This window comes from Coloeus monedula (assembly GCF_965178545.1).
Source record: "Coloeus monedula genome assembly, chromosome: 3".
NCBI lineage: Eukaryota > Metazoa > Chordata > Aves > Passeriformes > Corvidae > Coloeus > Coloeus monedula.
This window is the reverse complement of record NC_138783.1, coordinates 31,676,919-31,697,611: the sequence shown is the minus strand read 5'-3', so window position 1 is coordinate 31,697,611 and position 20,693 is coordinate 31,676,919. Positions and strand designations below refer to the sequence as shown.

The 20,693-nt window shown below is 49.0% G+C and overlaps 1 protein-coding gene across 4 annotated transcripts in view; it reads left to right on the top strand.

Annotated features, from left to right (window-relative positions):
* Window positions 1-20,693, top strand: part of GAB2 (GRB2 associated binding protein 2) — a 95,097-nt gene that overhangs the window by 39,146 nt on the left and 35,258 nt on the right. For 3 of the 4 annotated variants that reach the window (XM_082279153.1, XM_082279152.1, XM_082279151.1), the window contains exon 2: window positions 15,166-15,466. In XM_082279153.1, coding sequence (XP_082135279.1) covers window positions 15,166-15,466 — 301 coding nt within the window. Of the gene's footprint in view, window positions 1-15,165; window positions 15,467-20,388; window positions 20,505-20,693 lie in introns of those variants that run through there. The other variant, XM_082279154.1, reaches the window with a different exon arrangement.

The following is a 20,693-nucleotide window of genomic DNA, read 5'->3' as shown; positions in this document are numbered from 1 at the left end:
CCATCCTGGAGCTGTCTCACTGAGACAAAGGACATCAGTCTGTGCACAACTTCCCCAGCTCTCCCTTTTGCCCTTCTGACGGTTTTGTGTTGGAGTGGAGCATGTTTAAGTGGGTCAACAAAGAGGTCATTTTTCCCAGTGCAAAGTACCCTAATAAATTAACCAGTGAGAATTTTAATAATACATGAAAGGAGAGAGGTTTGCTGCTTTTGGAAAGGCTTTTCAGCTATTGATGGGGTCAACAGCTGGGTCAGTGGCTGTTGGGATTCCGGTGGAGGGAGAGGTGCTGGGCATCATCCTCCAGCGATGACCACATCCGTGCCATCAGGACAAACACAGAGCTACCCCTGTATCAGCCCACTGATACAAGTGTTGTTATTGGTTTTTGAACACACATTAACGGGCAGATGGAGGAACTGCTGTGGAGTGCTGGTAATGTGGAATTAGTACCCACCCTGCTGTCCGCTCCTTTGAAGCCTGAGGCACATGGGCTCCAAGCTGGGCTTCCAGCTGGGTTTTCAAAATGAAGAGACTTGTGTGATCAGTCGGGGGAAACAGTAGACTACCTCAGTTGTGTCTGGCTGCAGCCACTTTTAACAGAATCATTTAAACTTAAGGAGAAAAAGCTAATCCACAGAAGCCACACAAAACAGTCCTGTTGATCTGGTAGATCCTTGGCTGTTCTAAAGTGTTTTTCAGTACCTTGGCTGATTTACTTCCATTTGGCTTCCTTGATTTTAAAGAAGTCTTTAAACAAGGCAATATTACCATGATCCCAGGTTATTTTTCTGCCCCATCCAGTCAGACTCGTGGGCATTTCTCGGGTCAGAGTCAGAATATTTAATGTTCTCACTGTGCTGTTGGTCGGACGGGAAACAGGAATGACCAGAAATCCCGTAGCATCCCAAATATACAATTCCAAGGGCTTCTATAGACTCTAATTTTTAAAAGACAATAGTGATGTGACTATTCATTAGGAGAAGGTTATCTTTGAATGGCCAACTTCTCATCCATTTGATCTTCTCATCCATGCTGACTAAACCATACTACTTTTTATCATGTGACCTATTATGCACTTGAGTTCCCAGAACCAAATAGACTATTTGAGCTCAGGAATCTCTTCCCCAGGCTTTGTTTGCTAGCAGAAGGCAAAGGCTGGGGCAGACACGTGGTTAATCAAGTGCCTCAGCACTATGTTGACTGCTGTTCCTGAAGGCCATGATAGACTCTGCCAGTGCCCAGTCATCTACTATTGCTGCACCCATTTAACACTGGTCATCTGCCTTTGAGGTGCTACCTTTTGGGGAGGGTTGTTCCTCCTGCAAGGAAGCCAAGGGCTTTCCTTGCTCTCTTCCAACTTCTTTGTGGGTGGTCTCTGGAGACTGCATCTCCTAAAGCCTTCTGCTGCAGCCAAAACTCTCAATGACCATCTTCCCTTGATTTTTGTAAGGGTTCCCATCACTGAAGGACCATAGAGAAGTTTGAAAATCTGGTATTTTAGGAAAAGATGAGCAGAGCAATATGAAAAGCTCATGGAGGTCCAGGAAGCAGTAGTCTTCTCGCCTTTCCACCAAAGCATGGAAAAAGAAGACAACAGCTTTCCAGATACGGGAGAAACAGATTAGGTTAATCCTGATTAAGGGAGTTACTGCCAATCCAGAAGGTAGAAGAAATGTTCAGAAGGGACTCCCTAGGCAGCAATAGGTCGATGCCCAGCATCAAGCCTGGGCCAAATGGTGGAGCCCACAGGTCTGCGGATGGCAGGCGAGCTGTCGGGTAATGAGCGCAGTCCATACAGCCCCAGGCACCTGGCAAGTGAAATAAAACCTGGCAGATCCCAGGAAGATGTCACCCACAAATGGGGCTCTTCTTCGTGCCATTTTTCAGGGATTAATACTAAGTCTCAGCATTTCCCTAAGTGAAGCAGATCTAATGGCTCCTGTGGGGAGAAGCTGCCAGTGGCACAAAGGGTAATGAAACGGTAAATGTTGAAGACAAATTCATCAGACAGGGCAGTCTGGATCACTTGGCAAGCAGAGCACATTTGAAAAAAATGTGTTAGAAGACAGCCCAATGCAAAATTGAACATCAAAGGAGAAAGAAAGAAGATTGTTCCTACAGAAAGGGGCAGTGAATCACCAAATGCAGGGTTTTCTGGACTTGGTAGAAAGAAACTGCGTGAGCAGCTCCTGATGTGAGTTGAGGCTGCTGCAGAAACAGCTACAGTGACCTTTGATGTCTAAATGAAGAGGTAGGAGGTGCCTTTATTTCTCCTTATGTACAACAACAGCAAAATGTGTTAGAGTAGCCGGCTACTAATGTTGATGCCGAAGAGGATGAAAGGAAAAATGACAGTATTGCGGAAATAGTGTTTAGCACAGAAGTTCTTAGACTGGCAGCTGGTTCGTTTTCTGGAAGAGATGAGAGGTTGGAATAGCCAAGTGATTGTGATATTTTCTCTCTGTGAACATGCTAAGGGATCTCCAGTGTAGTGGAAAAGGGCATCACGAGAGCCCTTTGCAAGATGTCAAACCCACAAAGTGACAGATTGGAAGCAACCCCCTCCTTGTTTTTTTTCTTTCAGGAGGTGGTGGCTAAGTATGATGACAAATGAATGGTTAATGGGGTCCATATGGGCACAAATGTGCATTTAATTAAAAGCCTGTGATATAAAAGAAATCAGTTTACAATCATAATAATTCAGGTTGGGAAGGACATTAGGAGTCCTGAACTGCCTGAATCTGTGATTCTCACAGGTGTGGGGGAACTTGGAGAAAATTTCCTTTTGTAGGCACAGGGTTGTGGAACTGGAAGTGTTGTGAGGACTCAACACAGAACCCAACCTAGTGCTGTCACTGACAGATGTTTTGGCTATTGGGCACATCTGGAAAGATGTACCTCACTGTAGCAGGCTTGAAACCAGCAATCTACATATTTTAGCTGGCCACCCTCAACCAGCTGTGCAACAGGTAAGATCTGGACCCTTGTATGGTGCAGATCTAGGGTTGTCCCCACATGTACCCTGAATTATCCCCCACTTCCCTCCAACCTGTGAGCCCGTCTGCCTGAGCATGGTGCCTGTCAGGAGAGCAGTGGGCAGGGCTGCGAGCTGGCAGGGCTGAAGGAGAGCCTCAGGGAGTGTCTATGTGTGCACATGCTTTCTGTGAGTGTCTTCTGGAAACCAGTAACGTTCCAGAGGGTCCTGACAGAAGGATGAGATAATTAAGTCTCCATAAGTTTCATCCAAAAGGGTGAGCTGAAAGAGGAGAGAAATCATTTTTAGCTAAGGAAAGGCTTTCACACGAGCTTACATGTTATGCAGCACCAGGGAATCCACTCATTAGGGTGCCCTTTCAAGCTGCAGGAATGAACCTGAGGCCCTAAAATCAACTAAACCATGAGAATCCAGCTGATGGGTGAGTGCCATTGGTGCTGATCTCCACGGAGCTGTCTTTCTCATAGCAGCTTTTGGCTCCATTTTTCCCTTTTGCCCACATTTAATGCGTTTGGCCTCACAGCCTCCTGCCTCTCTGTCTTGCCAAAATGGAAACACCCACATTTCCCGGAGCAAAGCAAGGGCATCATGTGAAGCCATGAAGGTTGAGCTTTGCCATAAGGGTCAGTGTGAGCAGTGCTGCCTCCCTTGCTGTCGCGGGTTCGGTTTGTAACCGGGCAGAAACACCAATTTAGTGTAGTGGTTTGGTCCAAAATACTCATTACTGTTTATCTGCTGTGAGATAAGAATTAGGAGAAATGCAAAGCAGGCACCAAACTTGAAAGAATATAAAGAAGTTTATTAACAGACCTAAAAGAAGGGAGAAAAGAAAAAAAAAAATTATACCACCTTCAGAACTCTCCTCCTCCCCCCACCTTCCTCCCTTCTCCCACTGACAATGTAAAAAGACAGCCCTTAAGATGTTCAGTCTGTTTACCACTTCCATAATAACCTTGTTTAGTCCATTTAGAAAGAGAAGTCTCTTCTTGCTCATGCTATGAAAACATTATCACAACGAGACAGTCACCCACTTCCAAATATCGTTCAGTCCATTTAGGAAGAGGAGTCTCTCTGCCTGCGTGTGAGTCCTTTCCCCCGACTTGCAGCTTTTCCCGCAGCTGCTTTCGAGGGTCCACTCTTGAAGGTTTTTGGGGTACAATTTTAAGGTTGAGCCGTTCAGAAACAAAAACAGAGGCCCTTCTCCTTCCCTGGGAGCAAAGGGTCTTCATCATCTTCATCGTTAAGACTATCTCTGGGAGCATCTCTAGGGACTGAGGTTTTCTCCTTTCCCATTTGGAGCAAAAGTCCTCATCTGGTTCATCTCTAGGGACTGAGGTTTTCTCCTTTCCCGTTTGGAGCAAAAGTCCTCATCTGGTTCATCTCTCCCTGTCCAAACTTCTCATGAAATTACAGCTGCATCAGCACCTGCCTGTCTCGGCGCAGGTGCTTTTGCTCACGAGCTGAATACTCCACCCCCCATATCTTCATGAAATTACAACAGGATACTCTGATATATCATAGCCTCACAACAGAATTTCAGCTTTAAGCATCTCCTCTCTCTCTTCCCTCAGGTTTTCAGCTCTTCACAGCAGTAAAAGGGTTAATCTCACCTCGGCCTTGCAGCTTTGCAGCTGGAATGTTGAATTTTTCTTATCACAGTGGAGAGGGGGGAGAGCCGAGCCGCTCCGGCTGCCCACAGCAAGGCAGTGGGGGGGGTTCCATGGCTGGAACAGGTCCATGGCTCCAGGATGGCCGTGGCCTGGCCCGGCCTGGCCCAAGCAGGGCCTGGCTGTGCCCGCTGGCCCCCACACGGGGCCCGCAGCCACCTGTGCCAGCGCCGGAAACGAGAGAGAGCTTGGAGGGGGAGTTTGCCTATTCTTAAATGTGGATCACAGAGGTGGTCACAACTTTAAGTGGCTTAGAGAATTGTCCATATTCAAACTGGCCAGCTGATAGGTTCTACCAGGTGCCAGAGGAAACTGTAAGCACCCCTTAGCAAGGACATCCCTTCCGGGACTGTGCTTGCTAACCTATGACACTTGCCCCTTCCAAGCCTGGCACATTTGAACATCTGTAGAGGGCCACTCCCAAGTCCTTTTAGTGTGGAATGTTGCACAGTGGTCAGTGAGCCAGCATCTACGCTGGCAAGACTCCCTTCACTTCCTCCTCCTCATAGTATTTTCCCTGTTGTTAACAGTTTTCATTGCAGACATCCATCATCATACACAGTGGCACTCTGTGACCTTGGGGGGATTTTGTTTCTGTGACCTTGTTCAGGCTCCAGCTGGGGCCAGCTAAACTTGAATCCTCCTGAGCATCCTTCAGCGTAGTCATTCCTGTGTTGCCCAAAGGAGAGACTCCTTTTGTGTGTCCTGAGCCTGGCTTCTGTTACTTTCCTGTGATGTCCTGTCATTCTTGTCTTAGGTGAGAGTGAGTAAGTCATCTCCACCACCTTCTCCCTGCCACTGATGGTTTCCTCAGCATCTCTCCTATCCTGACCCTTTTCCAGACCTGTGTCACTAGTTCCTTGAAGAGAAGCCCTTTGATCTTCCCTGTTGCCCGCTTTGTGCCAGCAGCTGTGATGTTGGCCCTGCCACCCAGACAGCTACCATGAGGAGGTGCAAAGGGTTGTCTAGCAGACTGTGAGTTCAGTGTGAGTCGAATCAGGCTAATTTCTCCCATTGCAGAGGTTAGTCGAGCTGGAAATGGTTACAGACCATTAAAGAGACAGCTCATTAAAGTGGCTGAAAATTAACAAGCCTCAGAGCTTTTCTAAAATTAGAAACCATTCCTGGAAAGGCAAGCCTATCCCAAATATCCTGCTACAAGGCAGACTCCTTTAGATTACAGGAGAAACATCCTCACACTTTACTATCAGCTTCAGCCCCATAATATCTCCAGTTCATCATATCAAACCAAATTGGGTGGTTGTTTTTTGCTGTGCATAGAGCCTGTTAAGCCCAGAAGAGTCTCAGTATCACCCTGTAAGGCACTTTTTTTACAGCCTTTAAGCAAAGGAGGTGGCATGCTAAGGGAAGGGGAAAGCATCCTGACATACCTCTCATTCCTGATATCCAATTCTAAGTTCATCTGTATTTCCATCTGCCTTCACCTGAGAGATTGAGGGCAGAGCAGTTTAATTACGGGACTCACTGCTAGAGCTGACATGGGTGTGTATCTCCAATTTATTAAAACTAAATCTCTGTTTGGCTTTTTCAGATTAAGAATCTGAATTCTGTGTTCAAAAGCGCTGCTTTAAATCAGCCTTGCTTTGAAACACAAGCAGTGTCCAGGGTTTGGAAAGGATAGCAAATAGATGGCAGCCCCTTCCCTGTCTCCCTTTGGGTCTCATGGATGCTCGTGGATGTGGGACAAAAGAAACCCCAAAGTGCAATTCCCTTCCTGGAAATCTTCTCTTAGCCACACCCAAGCCTGGTGAAAGTAAACCTTGTCCTCTCCTGAGCATCTTCCTGGATGTCACAGAGGGCTGGCAAGAGGTGAAACAGGGTGGGAGAACAGCCACAACCTCCAGGAGGAGGCAGAGGGGACATGTGCAGTGCTGTTTTGTCTCATGAAGCCCATCCCTGGGCACTCATGGGGTGAGGCATCTGTGCAATGAGCTGTTTGTGAGCAGAGACTGGTGTACATTTGCCAAAGAAGCCTGGGGCAGGAACTGTGGCTCCTGCCAGCACAGAGTGGGTGCTTTTGGAGCAGATCCCTGTTTGCAGAATCATAGAATGGTTTGGGTTGGAAGGGACCTTAAAGATCATCTAGCTCCAACCTCTTTGCCACAGGCAGGGACACCTTCCAGTAGACCAGGTTGCTCAACACTTCCAGGGATGGGGCATCCACAGCTTCTCTGGGCAATGAGAGTAGGAATTCGAGGTAGCCCAAAGCTAGGGGAGAGGGAAGGGAAATTGCTGACAGTGCTGTGGAATTTATTTTGCTCTTGCAGAGGCCAGAAAGCTAGAAAAACTCAGTTATCAAAATGCTTTGCTCTAAGTCATTTATTCATGCTGTGTTCCCATGTCCAGCCCTGCTTGTGTAATGGCCAGGAAAACTCTTATCAGAGACTGATACCAAAGTCTCAGGGGAGAGAAAAAATCTCTGAGCAGTTTGCTTTTGCTTCCAGAAGCCCAAAGCTGAAAAAGCAAACTAAACTCTGCTCTTGGTGTGCTCACATGGCATGGGCTGACTTGCTCTGGTGGGCTGGTCGGCTCTAGAGTGCGGGATTGAGTGTAGTCTGTGGTGGCAGCTGGGTTTTGCAAACAGGCTTGGAGAACACGCGCCTTGATGTGCATCATGTAAAATATGTGTGGCTGTAGTATCACAATATATGTGGTAAGTGAAATATCATATCACAGGCTGCTGGGACATCCTGTTTGGTGGTTGCAGCCCCGTGTCCTGTCAGCATTCAAAGCGGCCACAAGGTACAAGCCTGGGTATCCTCTATCCCAGTCAGGTACACCCATCCACCTGCCTGCACCTCCTCTGGGTGCTGCTCCAGTGCCCCACAAAGGATGTGCCACAGCAGGGCAGTGGGAGGGATTTCAGCTAGGAATAACAGAATGGAATACAGAACAGGGCTGAATAGCAGGAAATAATTCCAGATAACAAAATCCATGTGCAGCGGCAGGAATGCACTGGAGGCTCAGCACATGGATCATTTGCAGCCAGCCCTGAGGCAAGAGGTAGGCTCCAGGTTCTTCCTGTAAACCCCTTGCTTTCCTAGCACCTTCCCACTTGCAAAAGTGCCGTGCAGCTTTCGGCAGAAGGAATTACCCAGAAAAGGTTGCTTTAGTCAATGAGAGTTGAAAAATGCTCATGCTGCCCATTCCCTTGCTAAATGCTTCGGGTGGATGTGCGATGGGTGGCTGCACTGGTCCCACATCAGAACTCAGGGTCTGAGTGGTCTCATCAGGTCTCCATATGACAAGTTCAGCACTCCTCACTGGGAGTGGACCTAATTATGGAAGAGTAATTTAGGTTTGGAGATAACTGAGGTCAGAAGAGACCTTTGGAGGTCTCTGAACCAACCTCCCACTCAAGGTGAGGCCAGCTTGAAGCTAGGGCCAACTCTGGAGGTAAATCTTGTTACTCCTGGTCTTGTCCTGGCAGGTTCTGATTATCTCCAAAATGGACATCACCCCATCTGGGGATTTTTTGTTCTACCCCTCATTGTGAAGCCTTTTCTGTGCATTTAATGAGACTTTTCTGTTGCTTCTCATGCTAACCACATGCTTCTCCCGGTAGAGTTTGGGTCCATCCTTTCTACACCCTCCAGACAGGAGCACTACTGGACCTCCCAGGGTTTCCCATGTCCATCTTTCTCAGACAGTCACAGCTTGTCTGGTGGTGTAAGTGCAGCCTCACTATTTTGTATTTAGTTTTCCCATTCCATCCTTAATCAGGCGCTCCAGCATCCCATCAGAAATGCTGTCAGTGGCCTCACATCCCAGAGAGAAATCTTTATTTTCATAAGATTGACCATACAGCACAAGGCTACTGAAATCTTTCCAACTGGAGAACTCCCGTAAAATAAATACGAAGGGAAATGTTTTCCACATTGTGTCACTTCTATGTTGCTTGTCCCATTCACAGAGGGTGGAGGTGGGGAACGGGTCCTCCTGCTCACACCAGTGTACCTGTAGCTCCGAGCCATCCCAGACCCTTCCTTCCCTGGTAGCAAACATCTCTGATGGCAGGAGCTGTTTTTGAAGCTTATGGTTTTTTAAATGATCTTACAAATAAAGAGGCTTTAGCCTGTGTTTGTGCCTCACCTCCCTGAAACCCCCTCTCACCCAGCTGTGAGTGATGCTCGGTGCAGGACATCTCCTGCTGGCTCTGCTGCCCTTGGGTGGATGTCACATGTAGTGATTCCATGTGTGCTCTGAAGCCTAATTACACCTCCGAGAGTGGGGAAAAAAATCCCAGGAGGGAAGGTCAGTTTGACAGCCTGAGATATGCACTGGGTTGGGGGTTTTTTGCATCACCTTCCCTCAGTTCCTCAACAAAGAAGAGCCTCTTTGTACCCCAGCAAGGTTTCCTGTGCCCCGCAGGGTGTTGCAGCTGCAGCGTGGTGTTATTAGCGCTGCCAATCACGGCTCCCCCAAAGCAGTGCTGATAATGAACCCACCGTGAACTCGGCCAAGGCTGGGGCGTGATTAGCAGGGAAGAGCCTCCATCCCTTTGAAGGGTGCGAGGAGTGGGGCTGGGACCTGTCTGTTCCCAGTACCATGTGGAAAGGTGCTGTGAGCATGCAGCGGGCAAGGAGAACCCCGGGGGGATCTGGAAGGGCAGGAGTGGGGCTCAGGGAGCTCCCGTTTGCTCTGGGAACTGGGGACATTGGGGCTGTGTGAGAGGAATCAGCCAACAGAAACATTACCTGCGCAGACAGAGGGGGCTTCTTTGCTGCTTACAAATCTACTTCCAAGCCACATTTCCTTTGAGTTAGCACTAGCACAGGGAGGGAAGAGGTGTTCTTGCATGAATAATAAAACCAGCATCCTCCTGTCCATCAGACGAGATAAAAAGCCCCCGGGGACACAGAGGAAGACAACATTATTATACAGGTCACCAGTAGGTTATTCTGCAGTTCTCCTGTATGGGGCTTCACTCGCTGATGCTGGTAGCACCAGCCACTATAGGGGACCATGTTCCTCCTACAGGGCTGTGGGGAGGGGTGGGCAGGACAGGATCCACCCCAGTGCCGCGTAACACAGTCCGACAGCTGTAATTGTTGCAGATGGCAAGAACAGTAGCACCACTGAAGGACCCAAGCCACTCTATCCCCCTTTCCCAGGGGTGATCTTGCCAGGATGGCTAAAGTGGTGGCAGCCTGGAGGGGACATCAAGGTGACACAGTGACTGGGAAGAACAGTGACACCTTTCCAGGTGTGGTCCTTCTCACGTGCTCCTGAAGTGTGAACTCCTCTCTGCCATGGCAGATGCGCCAGGAGCCAGAGGGAAAACGTGCTCACTGGGGTGCAAGACTAATCTTCACTGCAGAGTGAAAACTGGGGGCACGTGTGGCTGGGACAGACTCACGGCTTTCTGTGGATATGGTGGCACCCCCATTGGCAGCTGGTGGCCACAGGAGCAATGACAGGAGACATCCTGCACCCAGGGCTCCTCTAGTTCTGGGCAGATCTGGGACACAAGCACCTGCTTGCCCTGCTGTGGGGTTTCCTGCTTGAATCACTCAGTCCCCGGCTTCATCTTGGTGTGAGAAATTTGCCTGATGTCATGGCTAGGTCGCTCATCCTGCCTGCCACCTTGGATTAGATCCCGTGATTTGTGTCAGATCAGATTTTGGAAGGTTTATTTCACACTGCTGGTGTGCAGTGCTGGTGGGCATGAAGTTGGTGTCAGGGGGAGAAGGTACAGGACAGAAAGATTTCCTGGGAAATATACATGTTCTTCTCTTCTCTTCTCTTCTCTTCTCTTCTCTTCTCTTCTCTTCTCTTCTCTTCTCTTCTCCTCTTCTCCCTATATATGCTATACAGGTGTGGTGGTAAAAATATTAGTATTTCGGATTAGAGAGATGTGGCTCAGAAGTTGATCCTAATTGAAAGAACATCCCTTTCAACTCAAAGCTAACAGTCTCTGACTGTTTCAAACTCCTCATTTTGGAGCTAAGGTAATACTGGGTGGGCCACTCCCACAGGCCCCACCAAGAGCCATCTCTCCATGTTGTCACTATTTGATTCCTTCTCAGGATTGTGGCACTTGCCAAGTTCTCTGGGGATGGATACCTGGCTTTAGTGACACTTAAATTATTATTTTCCTCACCTCTTTTCTTTTTTTCTGAAAGAGCAGTTAGGCTGGATCTCTGTGTTCACTTTGCAGAGAACAGGGGAGCAGGGAGGAAGATGCTGTCTGAATGTCCCTCACTATAACCGTGATTAATAAAGCGTCTCTCTGGGCTGTCAGTTAAAGCATTTGGATTTTTAGGCACTTGGCGGCCCCAGATTCTCTGAGCTCTCTGCCCTGATGCCACCAGCTCTGTCACAGCATTGTGCCATCAGGACAGCCACAGGGGACATGAGAGACGTCACTCCTGGAGTGGTGGGGTGGTATCTCCTACCATCCATGCTGATATCTCAGTTGCTCAAGAGCAGCCACCTCTTTGGTTCGGCTCTTCTCACCCAGCAGAAGGAACAGGAAGGGTCCCAACCACTGCCTGAACCCCCCCGAGCATCCCTGCTAAGTACACTCAGCCAGTGAACCCAGCAGCACTACCTCACCTCTGCCAGCCCAGCTCTCCATAAAACAACCATCTCCAGGCAGCATCCAGCTGGAAAGAGCTCCATTTTGTAAACTTTAACTTTGCCACGGCTCTGTTGAGGTGGAAAGCAGCTGAGCAGCAGCAGCCTCGGTTCTCAGCACCCAGGGAGGATTCGCATCACAATAGCAGCGCGATGAGCACTTTTTTTTAACAGACGAATCTTTAAAAGAAGTACTTGCCAAGTGTCAAAATATTCCTCAATGATATTAAGGGCCTTTGGCAGCCGTAATTTAACCGTGAAGGAACCTGATGCCGGCAAAGGACCGCACAGCTGGAAATTTGTGCTGCAGAGCACCGTTTTATGGCTGTTAAGCTGTTGGCCTCTCAACGTTGTAAAGCTGTTAAACAAACACAGCCCTTGGCTCACAACACGTGTCAGGGAGGCACAGTGTTTTGGCAGGAGTGGACTCATGGCAACAGGGGCTTCAACAGAGCTGTGAAGAAATAAAAATAAGCAGAGAAGGAAAATTCAGGTGTAGGATGAGTTGCCCATTGGCCAGCACAGCCTCATGCTGGGAGAAGGTGGTCTTGGAAAGCTTGTGTAGGTTCACATGGAGTTGCATCCTCCCCTGGTTTGGCACGAGCTGAGATTGCCATGCACATATGGATCCCATACATCTCACCTCTGTCATAGCTGGTGATCAGTAGACCCTTAAATCACTCTCTTGCAGGAAAGTGATATTCTAGGGAAGCCTAAACATGGAAGATTTGGATGGTATTTATAGCTTTGAATGGGGAAATAGGTGTCCCAGGAGGGTGGGCCACATGCTGTAAACTACATATCCTTTGCTGCATATGGTGACATGTTGAAGCAAGCTGAGTTAGTGCCAAGAGATACTCCAAGAGCAGCCACAGCCTGGCAAACACAAGCTGAGCCCTGGTCCCAATAAAGGCACAGCAAATCCACAGGGGAAAAAATAAAATACACTTGCTGAGCCCAGTACTCAAACATCCAGAGAAATCCAGAGGCTCCTATTTCTTTAGCGTTTACTTCCATTCTCTTCTAGTTATCATTGCTTATTCCTCTGACTTGGAAGCTGATCTTAGGAGGCAGCAACAGCTGGTCCTGCTGTGGGGAAGTGTGGTGGGAGATGCCTCCAGCTGTGCTGCCTGCAGCCATCTGTCCAGGACGGGCACTCCAGAGACTGCTGCCATGAGCTCTTCTGGGTCAGAAGCTGTATTAGAAGAACACCAGTGACTCTTTATCATCAGGAGGGCACCATGCAGAGATGGACAGGGTGGTCTTCCCAGGCTTGTGGGGCTCCTGCCCTGTCCAGTGGTCCCACCCTCCAATGCTACTCCAGCTCCTGAAGCTTTCCAAGAAATTTTGTGCTGGCAAGACCCATTCTTTCACAACCAGCCTATGTTAAAACTTATCCAAAAGCACCAGACCTATGTGTTATACTGTTTTCTCTGCCAGATCTTGACTGTGTGGTACTTTCCATTGCTACCAGACAGACTAAAGAGAACTGGAGGAGTTGTGGCTCTCACACTGGTGATAAAAAGAGAAGTTGTGGTAGCATCATTGGTCTTGCTTTGCGGCAGTTCCTCCTGTTTTTTCCACGAAAACTCTAAATTCTGGAGTCTAGTTTCTGTACTTTGTGGGTTTTGTGATTCAGCATCTCAGCCATGAAGGGAGGCTGGAAGACTGGACTGCAGATGGCTGGAAAGCAGCAAGCTAAGCAGCAAGAACTGGCGCTGGATGTCTGCGTTCAGGTGCTGGTTCATATGGTTGCACAACTCCATCTTCTTGCAGTCCCCTCACTGACTTGCCCCCCCCCCCCCCCCATGCATTCCCTTGTCTTAGTCCTGCCAGGTGGCTGCAAAGAAGTGACTCAGTGTTAACAGGAAGAAGCTAATGGGACATTTACCACCTAGAACTAGGAAAAAAGTGTTCATGAATTTGTTTCCCGATGCTTTGGGTGATCTGTTTTGAGGAGATGGACTAGTGAATTATTGCTGCTGCCTGGTGAAATTGGTTTTTTCCCTCACTGATGGACACAGCTCCACTGTGTCTATTTTGTCACTCAAAAGCAGCCATTTTGATGAGAAGTGGGTGAGATTAAGCCAAAATCTGCCAGCCTTGCACATCCTCTTGCTAAGCAATTTGCTGCTTCGCTGCCTTTGGAACATTGCACTGAAGTTGCTTTCCCGGCACCAGGAGCCGTTTTGAGAATTAGTGCAAAACGAATTCGATTACAAAGCTCAAAGACACCGACAAAAGCTATTTTTAAGCTTTTGAGAAGTGTGGTCTGAATCAGACTATTCAGGGGAAACATCACAGGACTTTCTTACCCTTACTTCAGCCACAAAAGTCTCGAAAATTGTGGGATCCTGGTGCAGTTGGCTGGCTGAGATCTAGCACATGCCCATCACCAGTATGCAAAGCCTGTGGTCAGCACCTGGGGAGCATCATGAGGGACCCACAACACTGCTTGCCTTGGTGCCTCCCTTGGGTTACTAAAGGTGTTTGTGGCTGTTGGTTCTTCCTTCTTAGAAATATCGTGTGCTTCCTCATAACCCAACCCCTTGTAACCATCAGAACTCCAAAATTGGTTATATTCATATAAAAATATGAATAAGGTAAATCTCATTCAAAATGCACCACTGTTCAGAGCCAGGGCAGGATGGTGGGGATTACATCCCCTCCCTTGGCATCCTCTAGTACGAACTGAGGTCTGTGTCAGGCAACACAGGAGCACTGGTCATAATTTCCATCATGCTTATCCACATGCACCTCTCAAACCTTTGCTGCCTTCAAAGACAGCCTGAACAAGCTGTTTTAAAGACTGCACTTAGATGTAATCCTTCCCTTCCTTAGGCCGTGGGAGCTGAGGCCTCTGCAAGGGAGCATAGCTGTCCAAAAGGGAGCAGCTCAAGGTGGTCCCTCAGCCCTGTGCGTCCCTCATGCAGGTGCCATGATCCTCATGCAGAGCACACCCCAAAAAACACACTGCCCACCTCATGGGATGGGGGGTTACACCTGCACAGTTTCAGCATTTAGCACATTTTCCTTGTGTCTATTCCCCCTCCTGTGGGCTCCCAACTGTGTCTGGTATGGGGAGGGCAGCAGGGCCGCAGCTCTCAGGGCCAGGGCTGATGGCTGACATTTATTTTGCTGGTTCACTTCAAACTCCACAGCCCTCTGAGTCCATGCCGCGGGTAGTTTGGCCAGGGGCAGCTGCCAGCAGTGCTTGGAAGGATCAATGATAACCTTTTCCTTTGCTAAGGAGTTACCTATGTGCCAGGGAGCAGAGGATGCTGAAAAACAAATGAAGCTGGGATTCTCCATGGGTCTCCCTGGCATTATTCCTGATATTTAAAAAAAACAAACCAGTTCTCCTTTGGTTTTATTAGTCTTTCTATCCTGGCATTTAAACAGAGATGGGATTGCCATGGTCAGTATCTGTAGACACATCCTACGATGCTCTCGGGGGTTTCTCTGAAGGTTAGGACACTCAGAGTGCTGCATCCAAAGTGCCTCAGCTCCTCCGAGCTGCTGGAAGGCATTTTGGCATTGCGATGCCTGGTAATGCCACTGCACAGATTATCCCACATCGTGGGGAGAAGGGCATTTGGGTCCTGGGAACATGGCTGGGCTGTAGGGTAGGAGCAAGGTTCCTCTGAGCCCCAAGACTGGCACCTTTTGGGGTCATCTTATGCTACAATGCTATTTCAGTATTTAATTCTCCTGGATTTTAGTATCAAACTGAAGAACTGAGCTGAGTCTGTGCACCTCTTGCAGGTATGCCTGAGCAGCATCCCAGAGCACCCCATGATGGAGAAGTGTCACGTGCCTCTGTGTCACCCTGTGCCTAGCAGTGGTTTTTCGCTCTCACAGATTCAGTGATGAGGTTCATGCTTGCTCTTGTCTTGGTTTCAGGCATGGAAGAAACGCTGGTTCGTCCTGCGCAGCGGTCGGATGAGTGGTGACCCTGACGTCCTGGAGTACTACAAAAATGACCACTCCAAGAAACCTTTGCGTGTCATCAACCTCAATTTCTGTGAGCAAGTGGACGCGGGCCTGACCTTCAACAAGAAGGAGCTGCAAGACAGCTATATCTTCGACATCAAAACGAGTGACAGGACCTTCTACCTGGTGGCTGAGACTGAGGACGACATGAACAAATGGGTTCGCAGTATCTGCCAGATCTGTGGCTTCAACCAGTCCGAGGAGAACACAGGTAACATGAGAGACAGATCCATGGCTAAGAGCGTCTTCTCTCCTGTCCTCCCAGTGGGCCTGGCTCCTCTTTCAGATCATACCTGTAGGAGGGGGGTGCAGCCTGCCACGTTGGGGGGGCTGGGGAGGGCTGAAGTGGGAAATGGATGGACATACGGGAAACTTTCATGAGGCTTTCCTGTCTTTGGCATCTGAAGAGTTCTCTTGGCTATCGTGAGAGCCAATCACCTAATTCATTTTTATCCTCTATAACTGTAGATCTTTCAGTCTCTTACAAGAAGTTGATGGTGTTTGGGGACGTTTTTAGCTGCAGCCTTTGTCCCTATCCATCACCAAAATCCTTTGAGAGTGGTGGGAACCAGCAGTGAAAATCCCCTTTGTTCAGAGGTTTCAGTCCCTTGGTGGAGTAGGGGGAGAAGCTTTACTTGGAACCATTTTCCTCTCCACTGCTGACAGGCTCTCATGTGAAGGACAGACATGCTCCCTGCACCTGCATCCCCATCTCTTCCTGGGACCCTCAGGGAAAGGACTGGGAGGGGGAAGGAAAACTCCAGGTAGTGTATGTGCAGTGGTGGGACCTATTGTCCAAGTTGTGCTCCACCATCCAAACTCGGTTGCACTTAGGCAAGCCTCTGCATGAAGCACTGGTGAGCTTCCTTTGCTTTCCCAGCACCACGAGGGCACACCTAAATCCTGAGTGAGATGGGATGGGGCAGTGAGCCTGGGGTGCAGCTCTGCAGTCAGCTGCTCCTCCCATTACATGTGGTAGCACCTCTGGCTATCTCTGCTTCATCTCATCCATGGTCCTGTCTCATCCAAGGGACTCCAGGCCTGTGCTCTGCCTACATGAAACTCCCTATAATAACGTCCAGCTTGAATCTGTTTTGGTCCCTCGTGGAGCAGCTGCCATCCGCAGGAGCTGAAACCCTGCCAAGAGCTTGTCAGGCAGGACAGCAAACAAAGCATCGCAGCAGCACGGATGCGATCTTCGGTGACTGACGCATGAAAGAGGATGTCACCTTGGCAATGGGTGCACAAGTGGTAGAAAGGATCCTTGATAACGTCGCCAGCCAGCTCTTTCAGGGAAAGGTCAGGCTAAATAAATTACATACCGTTCCAATGTCAGCAGCGCAGCCCTCGCGGTTCAGCAAAATTGTTCAGGCCCCTTTTTTAAGAGCTGTTTCATTGCAGGGTTTTTTCCATTTTGCGTGCATTCAGCTGGGGGAACTGTTTTTCTTCTCATTTAGTAAAATGAGCTTTCAGCCCAGTGGCGGCAGGATCGATACGGGACTTCAGTGAAATATAAATCTGGGCAGCAAAAGGAAAAACAATCTCCCGCTTCCAAGTACATCTGTCCCAAAGGGCACACAGGGATCATCAGGCTGCAGAGATCCAAGCACTATTCCCTGCAGGATCATGGAGTGACATCAGCAAAAGAGGAACAAAAATCCCTATTTGTAACAGAATCACAGCTCGTTAATGCTGTAGGGAAAGTACCCACTTGAAACAGTACCCAGCTGCCAAAGCGTGATTTTCTGAGTAAGCCAAGAAAAAGCCTGCAACGGCGAATGCAGCAGATGTGTCCAGATGCTGCAGCAAAGAGGGAGCATGAATTATTCAGGGCTGCTGCTTCACTTTGGTCCTTGCCAAAGCAGTGACTCCATGCTCACCTTTCCTTCACCATCCCTGCTGAATAACGGCAAATAAATCATCAGTTTCCCAAAGTGAGTAATGTTCATTTGAAGAACCCGTGGCCTGAGGCTGGGCAGAGAAGTTGAGGGATCATTGGAGCATGATGGGTGTGCGGAGTCCTGTCCATCTTGGCATATATAAGCTTGTCACGCATCCTTCATGAGGTGTCAGCTCGAGGGAGTAATGAAACAGTCATAGCCATGTTTGTAACTGTGCTGTGCTGTGCTCCCTCTTCGTCACCTCCTTGAAGTCAAGGCTGGATGGATGGGAGAGCATCAAAAGTTTGTGCAAGATTAAGGCAGTTCCTGGGTAGAAACAGAGCTTGGGACACTTGGCATTTCATTCTTGGACCTTCCTCCCCTCATCCTCAAGCTTCTCTGTGCCTTGTGGCCTCTGACTTGGAGAATGAATGAGTCAGTAATTGGATGAACCAAAAAGGGGAGGAAAAGGTAACCATCTTGGGCAGGAATAGCTCCATGCTAATTGTAGCAATTAATTAACTAAACCTCCTTCTCCCAGCAGACAGGCAGCGTGGTGGAACAAGATCAGAAACTGCCAGGGAAGCCACTGTGCACATTTTTCTGGTTGTACTTGTTCCTGGGTGTGTGACTGCTTTATACTGGCCCAAAAGCCTTGCTGGGTCTGGCCCCACAGCCAGGCTGTTCCCAGCTGGGCTGTACTCAGAGCCCAGCTGGGGAAATGCTCCATCACCGGCAAATGCATCTACTACAGCTGCCATCATATGCTGCATTACCTCCTCCTCAAAGGGACACCCCGCATCAGCTCAGCCTCAGCCACCCATCACCAGTTTGCTTATAACCCACCTGGTGATGGAGGACAAACTCATTTTAGCTTTTGGGGCAGTTTGGGTAAAAGCCTGTTCCACCAGCTCCCCGTGATGGTAGGCAAAAGGCAGGGTAAAAAGGCTTTTTAGCATGATTTATTAAGCAAATGGGCAGCCTGGAAGCAGTGATATAAACTGGCTGCAAACCCTCTGCACCAGTGTGGGACCATGCTTAGGTGCTGCCCATGCTCCCGAAAGGTGAAACAATTAAACGGCAAACAGATTTACACCCTTTGATGCTTCTTTCCATTTGCAGCTCGATGGGAGAGTGCAAATTTTCTGTCACTTGGTTTTCGCATTAGTCCTTCATGTCCTGTCTAGACAGGGGGACTCTTAGGATTAAGAAGGAGGCTGGACTTTAGGGCAGTTTAATGTCATGCTGTGGCTCACTGCTGGTTTTGCTGATCTCCAGCTGCATTATACATCTGGTTCAGCGGAAGGAAGCTCGTTTCAGCCTCAGGGGCCTGAATGTCAGTGAGGTGGTGGGTCCTGCCTGCTGTCCCAAGGAGCAGCCGCTCAGCAAAGCTGCCCCAGTGGCTTTGTTCCCTGCCCCGACCTGAAAATAATTGCAGAGCAGCATGATTACATCTGCCAGGAGAAGGGAAATTAAATTGATTTTAAAGTGTTTACCCAGACTGTGGCAAAGCTCTTTGTTTCTGTTAACACCTATATACTTTGAGAGCTAATTACTATTTTTGAACAAGCTCCCCTGTGTGTCTGAGGAAGCTGACCATGCTCAAGGAAAGTAGGTTTGTTCCTGTCTCAGTGCTGCCTTTACACTGCAGTTTGCACTGCTGCCACCTTGAGTGATTCAAATACACCGGGGGGGAGACCAGCCAGGGACCCAGGGCCACAGGCTACATGAGAAAGGCCAGCGTGTGGGTATTTCAAACCATCTGCATTTTCCCTGCCCTAGTGGGCAGGCAGCCAGGGCTCAGCTGTGAACTGGATTTTCTCATATGCTTTGTTTGTTGAAGTTAAAAAAAATACCAAATCCCACTAAACATATCTCATGTGCCATTAACCCTTTCAGAAGCTGATGCTTCAGCCAAAACCCCTCCTTGTCTGATTCCCAGTATGACAGAGGTGCAGCTACAGCAGCCTGTAGTTTAATTTCTCACGAACCAGCCTGTCCCCATGCAGTGAGCATGTCCTTGCAGGGGCCCTGTGCAAGGATTAGTTATTTTAAGGAGTCAATAACTTTATTAACTTTATGTCAATTTACTCTTCCACCCCCAGCACCTCCCTGGAGCTCCTCTTCTAACTCCTCCATGGAAGAGGGGCTCTTTCAGGGGCTTGGATTCATGGGTGCTGAGCAAACACAAGTGGGAGTTTAAAAGCTTATTCATACATATCATTAATGCCCCTGTGCTAGAGGTTTAACCCAGACATGGAAACAGGGAAGGGAATATTTGTGGGTAAGTAGATGTCTTTGCTCTGAGCTGAAAGCTCCCTCCACTTGGAGAGGGTGAGGAAGGCGTGGGAAAAAGATGGCACTGGGCTCCTGCCCTGATGGGTTGTGTCTGGGAGCAGTAGCCTCTCCCACCCAGTCCAGGCATGTTGTCTTTTTTTTTTTTTTTTTTTTCCATCTGGGGCTTAATTTCTTTTATTTATTTCTCTGCTTTCTGTCAGGGAGTTGCTCCAGGGCAGTTCTGGGTTCTGGCTAACTCCCCGTTCCTTCTCCAAGGCTTGGCATTGGTATTTTACATCATGACAGGCATCAATCCCCAGCAATCCCAAGGCTTTTACTGTCTCGCTGAACATAGGTCGGGGCTGAGCATTAAAGTTTGATGGAGATGTGTCTCTCCTTCCTCCTTCAACTCAGATGTGCTCATTCTAGCAGTTTAATGGATCAGCCTCTGCATACCAGTCTCTTCCTGCTCACACTGGTGAGATCTGCACCTCACATGCGTGGGTCTCTTTGGCTTGGTGCTGCCCCAGACCCTCCACCAGTTGCCCCCTGCCAGCCCATGAGAGCAAATTTATTGCTCTCACTTGCCTTGCTTTGGCTCGGGGTCCCCTATGGGCCGCTGGCTGGTTGTTCCCAGCCTGCTGCCTGCAAGTCTGTGTTATGACCCCATCTGGCTGCTCTTGCACCCTCCTCACTTTTCTCCCAAAAACGTGTTTGTCCCAGCATCAGCCCATTGATTCCTTGCAGCCAGGTTTGCCTGGGTGTTTGCCTAACAAAGGGAGCTCAAGATGGACCAAAGAAAACAACACAGATACCCCCCTGAAGACTTGTTGGGAGGACAGGAGCTGCCCAAAACTCAGTGAAGAGGCTGTGGACTGCAAGACTAGAGTAAAACCAGGTTTGAACATTGTATACCACCCACCTCTCCCAAACACTCCCAAGTCACCAGTGTTCCCTATCCCTGCATGTAGGAGCAGGGCACCACGGAGCCCCTGCAAGATGACGGTTCCTGCATTCCTGCCACCACTGCCTCTGCCATGGCCAGGAAGAACCAAAGCAGAGGGGAAATACTATTGACTGCCTCAAGATCAGGTACTTCCTTGCCATTGTGCCTAGCATATGCCCTCTTCCTTCCCTACTTGTGCCCCGGAGGAGTTGCAAGCCGAGCGCCTGGCCAGGGAGTGCGCCAAGGCTGAGGAATGTGGGATGAGAAGTGGGGGCAAGGAGGGATATGTGGGGGTGTCCTTGTGTCCCTGACAACACCCAGGCCCTGCTGTGCAT